The following is a 10791-nucleotide window of genomic DNA, read 5'->3' on the forward strand; positions in this document are numbered from 1 at the left end:
TTGATGAGGTCATCAACTGGCTGGTAAACATCTCAGGGTTCCTCCGGAGGAAGCCCTATCTTATCTTGTCAGTTTTTCTTCATGAGTAGACAAAACACGAGACATTCCTGTTGTTTACTCTCTTCACTTGGCACTCGAGTGTCTCACACGCAAATCTCAGCGAGGTCACAACGCTGGTCCTGAAGTCAACATGTTTCCACTCGCAGTGGCTTCGACAAACAGTCGTGGGAGTACGTTCAGGTCGGACCGGTTCTCCTCACCGTCAGGTGTCAACTGTCACCCTCTGCTCACTCTGGAGAGTGAGGTGGCCAGCGAGACGCGAGGAGTTCATGTCCATAAATGATGTTTCCTTTCGAGGTGAGCTGTGCTCACTGACATGTGAGATCGAGGTCATGAAGCTGGTGTGCCGAAGCTCAAACATTTGCTTCAGATGCTTGTGTTTCTCGTGACTCAGAGGAGCCCAGGACGATGACTCAGCTCTGAGGCTTTTCTATTTCAGCATCCTGCCTGGTCATGTGACCTGACGTGTGAACCCACAGAAACTGTGACTTCAGTTGAGCAGTCTCACTCTGTTGACACACACATTCTTATGAGCCGTCACACACAAACAAACTAAAAGAAATACAGTATGTTTACAGTTTACTATTACTCTGGCTATCACAACTGCTTTTACAAATACTACTACTACCACTGATGCTATGCCACTACCTCTGTTACTACTACTTGGATGTCTGTTTGCTACTGTCACAACTATTCATACAAATACTCCCATTGATACAGAAGTGCAACGGATACCAAGCAGTCACGGTGGCTCATACAGGCCTGAACACAAACAGTCGGCCGCGCCCTCCTGGTTGCTGCAACACTCTGAGAGCTCCAGAACAAAATCTGTTTGCAGGATTGTGGGCTTGGCTCCGTCGGCCTGCTGACACTTGTTGCCTCGACACCTGCAGCGGTTTCGAACAACCACATCACAAATCTGATCATGCAGCTTCTGTCACTGTACGAGTCAAAAAATCTAGATCACGTCCCAAATAAAGAGACTCATTTCTTCGCTGTGGTTCGACATTTTCTCGAAGAGAAGTGAGAAAACATTACTATTTAGCACCATAGCTTCACTGCACTAATGGCTACGTTTCAAAAACATGTCTCCCGTTACTTGTACAACAGCTGACCAGGTCACATGACAAGCTAACTGAAAACATACAGCTCAGTTTGACGGATGTTGCAGTCCGAATGTGGCACACGGCAGACAGACGGTTTAGGGTTTGATTCCCAGTGTTGCCTGAATGAACGTCAACATGGATGAGATCAGAGTGAAATACAGTGTCATTGGGGTTGTGAGTCCGAACCCTCAGGTGTCACCCTGAGCTCCATCTCTCCTCGGGCTCCTAATTGTGGACATTCCTGGCGTGTGGAACTCAATCTCCACATGCCGCCTCGGCACTTTCCGTGATCCGTGGCGGGACAAAATAGAGGTATTATAGTCCGAACACAGACTCCATTCATGTCCCCTGCGTCTGAGTCCCTCTCTCTCTCTGCGCCCCTTCTCAGTGTCCCCTCGCTTTTTTTTCTGCAGCAGTCATCATCCCAAATCACCTGGCAGGTGCTTCTGCTGTCTTTTCTATCAACATCCAAACGGCTGAGGCTCATCGATCAATCAGGAGGACCCGACGCGAGGAGCCGCGGTGATCGTCTGCAGCCGCCACCAGGTCAGGCGGTTTCCCTTCCTCTTACATGTGGATATAACAATTACACTGTATTGCTGCTGTGAGTTCCATGTGAGCAGCTCTTTTTAAATTGTAAAATTATTTCAGTCAACATTTCACTAATACTTAATTTAAAACATTTTGTTTGTAAAAAAAAAAAAAAGTAGTTTAAAAGAAAAGTCCTAAGATGCTTTTTGACAGTTTTTAAAAATATTTGTTTCATGGTGCCATTGAACTACATCTTACCTGTTGCTATATTTAAATTTTATAAACAAGATGTTATAGTGCTTCTCTCTACTCAAAGTGGATTCATGTGGTTTCATTTATGAGCCTTCATTTATGCTTGTTGGACTAAAGCGTTGGTGTAAATGTAATTACTACCTACTGTCTTCATTAAATTTCCATTTTATTTATTGAGAAATGTATTTTAAATTTCACATATTTTCTCATGAAACCCCCGATAAATGGCTCGCTTGGGACTTGTGATCTCAAATGTTTGAAAAACAGAGAACAGAGCAGTATGATTGTGGGTCTCTGTGATCGCACCCTTGTGAACAAATGTAGTTTGTGTGTTCACCTCTGCCCCGCGAACCTGAAACCTCTGCAATGGAAAGATCAAACACCAGAGGTCAGAGGTTATCATGCCCTAGGTGCCAGTCCTCAGGGACAGCAGCGGATCCTTGATTTGAAATCTTTGTTGACTTCATGAATATCACCTCATGTCCCAGCCTCTCTGGGCGACAAACAAGTTGGCAATTGACCTCAATGTCTCTCCAGACAAAGGGTTTTCTGGAGAACTTGGGAGGACTTGCTGGATTTAAATACTGCTGCAGCAATCTACAATAGTTCTTGTCATATTTTTTAATTCTTAATAAAATATTAATGATTAGAATGGAGAAAGAAAGTTGTGATATATTCAGTTAGGTTTTCCTGGTGACTCCTGCTTCCAAATTAATAACATCACTTCACAGAAAATAACTCCATGAAATGAATCACCCTGGACTCGATTTGTACATAATGCATACATAAAAGCATTCGGCCACTCTGGGTCTGGAGTTGTCAATATTTGTTATATTAATTAAAATTTATTTCTCTCCCGTTGCAGTCGGGGCTATTTAAAAAAAAAAGATTTAATTTAATTCAGGTAACGCTTGAGTGCAAACCATTGGTGTATGAGATTAAAATAGTGGTCCGCAGTGGTCCGCAGCTCAACTGAGGAGTGAATCAGAAAGGATGTGTTCTGATGCTGAAGCTCTGTGGTGCGTTCAGGGGGCGACTCAGCATCGGGAAATCCTTGATGTTGAGCGCTATCATGGTTCTGAATTTGATTCTTAACAATTCTAAGACTGAAAACTACATCACTGTATTGCACAGGGAGCAGTAAGAGTCTCTAAACTGACGCAAAACAACACAAAGTTTTGACCCTTTTGTCTGATCCCGCGCCGCTCCAACGCCTGCTGCCTGGCTTCTGAGGAAGGGAAAAGGCCTGATCAGTTCCTAAGAAATCAGAAATCTGGAACCGGTTTTCAGGACATTTCATTTGCATATTTCACCTCAATCCTGTCACAGATGTTATGACATAAGAGTTTGACCTGCGCCCATCCTGTTCTGTAATATAGCGGGGATCGTAAAGCCTTTTAGCTCCTGTGTTGCAAGAAAGAAGTGACAAAACAACTGGTCTCCTCCCATGCTCCTAAAACCGCGGTGAGTTGGCCTGTAAAACTGTCCGTCGGCCTGAATTGGGTTGAACCTTGACCTGTCTTTGGGGTGCAATCCAGACCCCTGGAAGTGAGGGCCTTCGATTGGGCTCTCGCCTCGACAAAGATTTTTCAAACTGTGCTGTGATGATCATTAGCTCAGGTGGAAAATGTGACTGGCTGTGGTCTTCTGAGGGAAGTGTCAGTATTTTTGGAGCAAAACTAGTGAGTCACCGTAGCTCTTGCGCTTGTCTATGATGGACGTGATGGTACTTGCCCGCCGCTGTCAGAGCATGACGCTGAGAAGCGGGGTTTGTGGCTCGCGGAGCCCCACCCGGGCTCAGACTATAAAAGACCCGCTCCCGCTCCTCTCCCGATATTTCCTCTCCGCCTGCCTCTTGGACATTTTTTGGCATCAGGAACCGACAGGATGGTTGCAGCTGGGTTGCAGATTCTGGGCATGGTCTTGGCCCTCATCGGCTGGGTCGGCACCATTGTGGCTTGCGCCATCCCTCAGTGGAAGGTGACGGCTTTCGTTGGTCAGAACATCGTGACGGCGCAGACCTCCTGGGAAGGCATCTGGATGAGCTGCGTGGTCCAGAGCACGGGCCAGAGGCAGTGTAAGATCTACGACTCCATGCTGGCGTTGTCCCGGGACATGCAGGCCGCCCGAGCCCTCATGATCGTCTCCATCCTGCTGGGGGCCATCGGCGTGCTCCTCGCCATCCCCGGCGGCAAGTGCACCAACTGCGTGGAGGACGAGGCCAACAAGGCCAAGATCAGCGTGGCATCCGGAGTCTTCTTCATCATCGCCGGCGTGCTGTGCCTCGTCCCCGTTTGCTGGACGGCCAACACCATCATCAGGGACTTCTACAACCCCTTGACCATGGGGGCGCAGAAGAGGGAGCTGGGCGCGGCTCTGTTCATCGGCTGGGGTGCCGCCGCCCTGCTGCTCTTGGGCGGTGGCCTGCTCTGCGCTAACTGCCCCCCCAAGGATAATTACTCTGCCAAGTACTCTGCTCCCCGATCGACCGCGCCCAAGGACTACGTCTGAGAAGAGAGCTCAAAAACAAGAGACTTGAACCACTCGGGTCCACGGAAACACTCCCTTTTTTTCAAGTTACATTTGTGTCGATGATGAGGAGTCTGTGACGAAGAGCTCCAGTGTTTGTGTTGAGTTGTGTCTTTTAGCATTTCATTGTTTGTCTTCTGCTTTGTTTGGAATTGTAAATAAAACATTTTTTGCCAATTCATATCTTGACTAATAACTTTGAACAAAGTTTTTTTTTATTTGTTTCTCGCTGCCAAACTTCTCAAATTATTTTGTGATTTATATCCTAAATATCCAATGAAAATACGATTTAGGATTTGTTTCTATATTTATTTATTATATATTTTAAAAATAAATTTAAAATAAATTTTGACTTCACTAATGATATTTATAAGAAAAGAAAAAAAAATGACCTGAATTTTATTGTATTGTTGTTGTATTTCTTTTGAATCTCAATATTAAAATCACTCTTTAATTTAAAACCTATGAGGTCACATCAAAATAAGAGCACAGTGAGGTCAGCGTGCGAGGCTAGAATAGCGGCGTGATGGAACCTTCTCTTGTTGTGTTGGTCTAGACACATTTCATAAAGTCACTCTCTAATAACAACATTTATATTTCATCTTAATAATGTAACATGAATGAAGGAGCAAGGTACTCTCAGACGTCTTAGTTCCCGACTGCATGATGTCACAATGGTGCTCTTATTTTGAATGCCACCGCATCCCGTTTGATGAAAACTGTATTTTGTCGCATTTATTTTCCTCTCACTCAATGATTTTGTTGTGTTTTATAAATTTTCAAACCCAACAGCTATCACAACCGATGTTAAGCATCTTAACAAATCCCTTCTACATTTATCACTCCAGCTTCAGTTTCCAAAATGTAACTCTGATTTTTAGACTTCAGAATATGAATTATAGAAAGTGCTGATGCACATGTTCATGACTGATTTTGTTGTGCGTCGCTTTTGCTTTTTTGCGAGGACTGCTTCGGTGGAACAGTGAGTTTTGTGACTGTCGGACTCGAGGATTGAGTGTGGTTGATCCAAGAGTGCTGTACGTTAGCAACCATTTTCAGTAAAGATCGTATAGATGTTTTAAACAAGTGAACTTTATCGACGTCAGCTGAGAAAGTTGCCACTGTTGTGGACTCTATTGAACTTTGTGTTGCAATTGTTCCTCTTGAGAATGTTGTGTTGATGGTAAAAGAAGTGCGTTTGCCCTCCTTGGGTCAGATTTCACAGAGGTCAGCGGCGTTGAAGGTTAGTGGGTTTGTTTTGGGGTAAACGTTTCTCAGCCAATCGCAGGCCAGAGTGCTGCTGTCGCCAGCCCGCCTGTCTGCGTTGTCTACTCACACAACTCGGTATAAGAACCGCCCGACTTCCTGACTCGCGACTCTCTGGCCTGCCGAGCACGACCAGCGAAGATGGTCTCACAGGGGATTCAGATGATGGGCATCTCGATGGGGGTGATCGGCTGGTTCATGGTGATCGTGGTGTGCGCCCTGCCCATGTGGAAAGTGACGGCCTTCATCGGCGCCAACATCATCACGGCGCAGACCATCTGGCAGGGCATGTGGATGAACTGCGTGGTCCAGAGCACGGGCCAGATGCAGTGCAAGGTCTACGACTCCATGCTGGCGCTGCCTCAGGACCTGCAGGCTGCCCGCGCCATGATCGTCATCTCCATCCTGGCGGGGATCTTCGGACTGGTCCTGGCCATCGCGGGAGGGAAGTGCACCAACTGCATCGAGGATGAGCGCTCCAAGGCCAAAGCCTGCATCCTGGCTGGAGTCTTGTTCATCGTGTCGGGCCTGCTCTGTCTGATTCCCGTCTCCTGGACCGCCAACACCATCATCAGCAACTTCTACAACCCTCTGATGATCGCGGCGCAGCGGTACGAGCTCGGGGCCTCGCTCTACATTGGCTGGGCGGCCGCCGCCCTCCTGCTCATGGGGGGCGGTCTGCTGTGCTGGAACTGCCCCCCCAAAGAACAGCCGCTCCACTACCACGCCCACGTGCCCAAATTCCAGCCCATGAAGTCCGAAAGCAGCTCAAGAGAGTACGTGTGAGATGTTTGCCAGCCGCCCGGATGATCCTTTAGAGATTTAAATCTGAATCAGAAAACCAACCTCTTGGACGTTATCCCTCGGTTTAAACACGTGTTTTAGGTGTATTTGAGGAAGTAACTGAAGCAAATATGCGTCATGGAGCGTGAGAAACTTTTGTGGGCCTCCATCTTAAATGTGAGCTGCCCATGAAAGTAACTCAGTGTGGTCCATGTCTCTCTGGAAATATTCAGAGCCCTACACACTCCACTGAGAAAACCTGCGTCGATGTTTGGTCTCTCACTGGACCTGTGTCTGTTAAACTTTCATCTGATGGATGCTATATTTCAACTCATAATACTCACAACTACTGATCATGAATTGTATTTTAAATATTTTCTCAGTTTGCACTTTTGTTATTAAAAACATGGATAAATACTTGTTTTCGTGTAATGAATCAAATTCTTAGTCGCATGGTGATCGAGTAATGGATGGAAAGATGGATCAGGTGAGGGACATTAAAGGAAAAGCAGATGAAAGGAGCTAGAGGAGGGAGAGAAGTCGGTGAAGGAAGGGAGGAAGGGGGAATAACAGAAAGTGTGATGAATGAAAGTCAATGAGAGATGCATGCAGAGAAGAAAGAAAGAGAACAATGAAGTGATCTTGTGATCAAAGTTACAAAGGAGAGAAACGGGGATGAATTGAAGACAGTAAAGAAGGAACGGTTGTGGGAAAGATAGTAGAATGCAAGGGATCTTTGAAGAAGGTAAAGAGTAAGCATGGATGAAAGAAGGGAGGAAATTAGGAAGGAGGAGAGAGTGAAATAGGAAAGAGGGAATCAAGAAGTAGGGGTTCAAAATAAGAGAGATAGTAAGTCACGCAAGAAAGGAGGAAGGGAGTAGAGGTAAGACGAAGAAGGGAGGAATGAGTTTTAAACAAAGTAAGATAAAGATGAGGAAATAAAGGGGGCGGTCTACAGTGGTGGAGGAGGTCAGGGAGAGATGGAGCAACTAAAGAAAGAGGAGATATTAGTGGGGTATCGAAATAAGTGAAAGAAGGAGGGAAAGATAGAAGGAGGGAGAGAAACTTGTATTTCGAAGCGAAGCGTCACTTCCTGTTAATGTTCAGGTGAAGGACGAGGGTTTCAGTTCCACAGTGAAACATCGGAACACTCCTCTGCTGCAGCGCCACCTAGCTGTGGAACAAATTTGTTGGTTCACAGGATTGTATTGATGAGTTAGTCGACCCAAGTCTGCCCACCACAGTTCTCCTCTCTCCCTCTGTCATTTGAAAACACAAAGGTGCGCTCGGCACTGTTTTCGGGCCGCGCCTCTGACTCGAGGAGGAATTCAGTGGAACCTGAAGAACTGGCCCGACGGGTCTGCAGCTCCTCCTGACAAACACTCGGGCCGTCTGAGATCCAGAGCCACACTCGCACAGGCGGCAGCGTCATGGGGAGGATCGGCAAAGAAACGGCCGGTCAGGTCATCAGTTTCATCGGCCTGGTCGGCGTCTCAGTCTGCTGCGGCGTCCCCATGTGGCGGGTGACCTCCTTCATCGGCGCCAACATCGTGACGGGCCAGACCATCTGGGACGGTCTGTGGATGAACTGTGTCCAGCAGTCCACCGGGCAGATGCAGTGTAAGCTGAACGAGTCGCTGATGAGACTGACCAGGGACCTGCAGGCCGCCCGCGCTCTGGTCATCATCTCGCTGGTCTTTGGCTTCATCGGCTTCATGGTCACCTTCATCGGCGCCAAGTGCACCAGCTGCCTGAAGAGGGACTCCTCCAAGGCTAAAGTGGTCATCCTGGGCGGCTGCCTGATCATCTTCGCCGCCGTCCTGGTCCTGATTCCCGTGTGCTGGTCGGCCACCATCACCATCACCGACTTCCAGAACCCGCTGACCGTCAACACGCAGAGGAGAGAGATTGGAGCGTCCATCTACATCGGCTGGGCTTCCGCCGCCATCCTTCTGGTGGGCGGGATCACGCTGACCACTTCCTGCCCGCCTCAGAAACCCATGTACGGATATCCAGGATATGCGCCGGCGCCCATGTACCCGTACCCGGCGCAGACCGTCAACACATATGGGCCGGTGTACGCGCCCGCCTCCAGCCAGGCCTACACACCGAGCGGCTCCTATGGACCGGCCAAACCGTACGCGGCGCCGACCGCGTACTCGGGTGGCCCGTACCTGTGATCACCCCCCTCCACTCTCTATGAACTCCTGTTGGTGTGCTTTGTGACGATTTGGAAGATGAAGGTTTGAATCCTGGAACGCTCATTGTATTTATTGTCTCACCTTCTGTAAATATGTTTGTTTATGATGTAAATATCTGAGACGTTTAATAAAACTGCCGAAACTGAAAATGTCTGTTGATTTCTTTCTGGAATTTTTCTTCAAACTGTCTTTGTTTCTTCAACGAAAAGGTTTGAGATGAAAATGTGTTACCATTTAAGGGTAATTTTATTCATTCATGCATATGTATTTTTATATGTTTAAGTGACATGATCAAACAGTGCAGTGTGATTTGTTTATAAACAACAGAGCAGTAATTGGGATAATAGCAGTAAATATAATAAAACAGTAATAATAAATGAACACAAAAAATATACAATTAACAGTACTACAAATATGTTAAATGGAATAATACAAGTAAAAAACTTTCAACAAATGAAAGAGACTTTTAAAATATAAAAGAAATTGAAAACTGAAAAAATGATTTGATTCATTGATCTCTTCTCAGGAAGGACCTTGTGACGCTGATCCACAGGGGGCTTTGGTCGACTGCCAGTGAAGGCGACAAGTGGCAGGTATGAACGTGTGATATGTGGGGAAGAAAAGACAGGTGTCATGTGGATGGGGTCTCATGGAGGACGAGTGGGGATGACAGCTGAACAGCAATGAATGACGGAGCTGAGGAGTCCAAGGGACAATAAAAGAGAAAAAGAGATTGAAGGAAGGAACAAAAAGGTAGCTAGAGGGAATGATGGACGATGAAAGGGGTGTTTGTACGGAGGTATGGAGGAGGAAGAAGGTGGTCGGTCTAGGAAGCGATTGACAGTCAGAGGATGTTGGAAAGTGGGGACAGAAAAAGAAAGGACGGCATCAAAGAAAGTAAAGAGGGAAACAGGCTGGTCGGACTTGTTTATCTGGTGGTGGGGAAGATACTTTACCCGTGTAACTTCAACCTGCAGTAGTTGGACCAAGAACATTTCTGCCCCTGAAGACTTGTAATGAGAAAAAAATCATTCATATTCACTTAACTCAGTGTCAAATAAACAAAAATGGTCCACAACAAATTGGAGCAGATGCAAATACTGTATATCCAGCGTCAGAAATACTGGTGGACGCTCATTCTATTGAAACTCTCTGAGCGTCATCACTTCCTGTTGCACCAGACCAGGAAGTTCATTTATTTACAATTATTCCTCTTCTCTGCTTCTGTTGTTCACTGGTGTTCATAGCCATCATCTGCATCATTGGTTCGTGATGACACAATACTAATAACCCGGTTCCAACTACTGAGATATTTTATTGATTTGAATATAGATACTTGTGCAAGGGTAGCTGAGGGTATTTTAGGAGCACCAGCAGATTCAGCAAAAAAAAAGCAAAGCTTTCCACTGACAGATAGGTTTCTCCTCTCATCCGAGGTCACCAGCTTATAAGTGACTCTGTGATAGTGAGAAGCTCAGTCATCCGGGAGAGACTCAGAGGAGAACCCGTGCTACTACAGGAGGAGAATCTGGGCCTCCTCCCATTCGTTGTCAATGGGAAATTCTTGGGACAAAACCTAGAATATTTCCTGAATTAGTCACAGGTCTGAGAAAAATATTTTCGTGTGATTCCTCACTCAGCCATGTGTTTTGAGAGGTGTCACAGCTCATATGATCTTTAGATTCTCATCTCACGTGCCCCTTACAAATGGACTGTTTAGTCTCAGTTTGTCTTTAAACGTTATTTTACTGTTGAACGCCAGTTGTTCGGTTTCTGATGGCATCTCAGCCTTCATGGTTTCAATTTGTTTGCAGTTGGTCTCATGACGTCGCAGTTTCAACATTACAGCTGCCACTCTTGCTGCCATTGTTTAGATAATATCTGAAACAAGGAAAGCTGATCTCACGACTTCCTTTTTTTGATTTCGCTCTTTAGTATGATTGATTATCGAGTGTCTTACAGTCTTAACTTTCATTTCAAATGTGGAGAATCACCTGTCATATTTGTTTTTTACATTTACATTTTCTCGCTTCACTTTGGAACTGCTCAACCCTGAGCTCACA

General features: G+C 46.2%; 2 protein-coding genes across 2 annotated transcripts; both read left to right on the forward strand.

Annotated features, from left to right (window-relative positions):
* Nucleotides 1–3799: 3799 nt before the first annotated feature.
* On the forward strand, nucleotides 3800–4647 carry LOC128763572 (claudin-4-like). Its single transcript, XM_053872511.1, has one exon. The coding sequence runs from the start codon at nucleotides 3837–3839 to the stop codon at nucleotides 4458–4460; it is 624 nt and encodes a 207-aa protein (XP_053728486.1). The 5' UTR covers nucleotides 3800–3836; the 3' UTR covers nucleotides 4461–4647.
* A 1215-nt stretch (nucleotides 4648–5862) lies between these two features.
* On the forward strand, nucleotides 5863–8877 carry LOC128763449 (uncharacterized). Its single transcript, XM_053872229.1, has 2 exons — nucleotides 5863–6528; nucleotides 7947–8877. The coding sequence occupies exons 1-2, from the start codon at nucleotides 5886–5888 to the stop codon at nucleotides 8705–8707; spliced, it is 1404 nt and encodes a 467-aa protein (XP_053728204.1). The 5' UTR covers nucleotides 5863–5885; the 3' UTR covers nucleotides 8708–8877.
* The last annotated feature ends 1914 nt before the right edge of the window (nucleotides 8878–10791 follow it).

Source organism: Synchiropus splendidus, chromosome 8, assembly GCF_027744825.2.
Source record: "Synchiropus splendidus isolate RoL2022-P1 chromosome 8, RoL_Sspl_1.0, whole genome shotgun sequence".
Taxonomy (NCBI): Eukaryota; Metazoa; Chordata; class Actinopteri; order Syngnathiformes; family Callionymidae; genus Synchiropus; species Synchiropus splendidus.

Bases quoted from the DNA above. Each gene is read 5' to 3' on its own strand.
- LOC128763572 (XM_053872511.1), top strand. From the start codon at position 3,837: ATGGTTGCAGCTGGGTTGCAGATTCTGGGCATGGTCTTGGCCCTCATC.
- LOC128763449 (XM_053872229.1), top strand. From the start codon at position 5,886: ATGGTCTCACAGGGGATTCAGATGATGGGCATCTCGATGGGGGTGATC. The intron at 6,529-7,946 runs GAGATGTTTGCC...ACACTCGCACAG, and splicing joins CAGCTCAAGAGAGTACGTGT to GCGGCAGCGTCATGGGGAGG.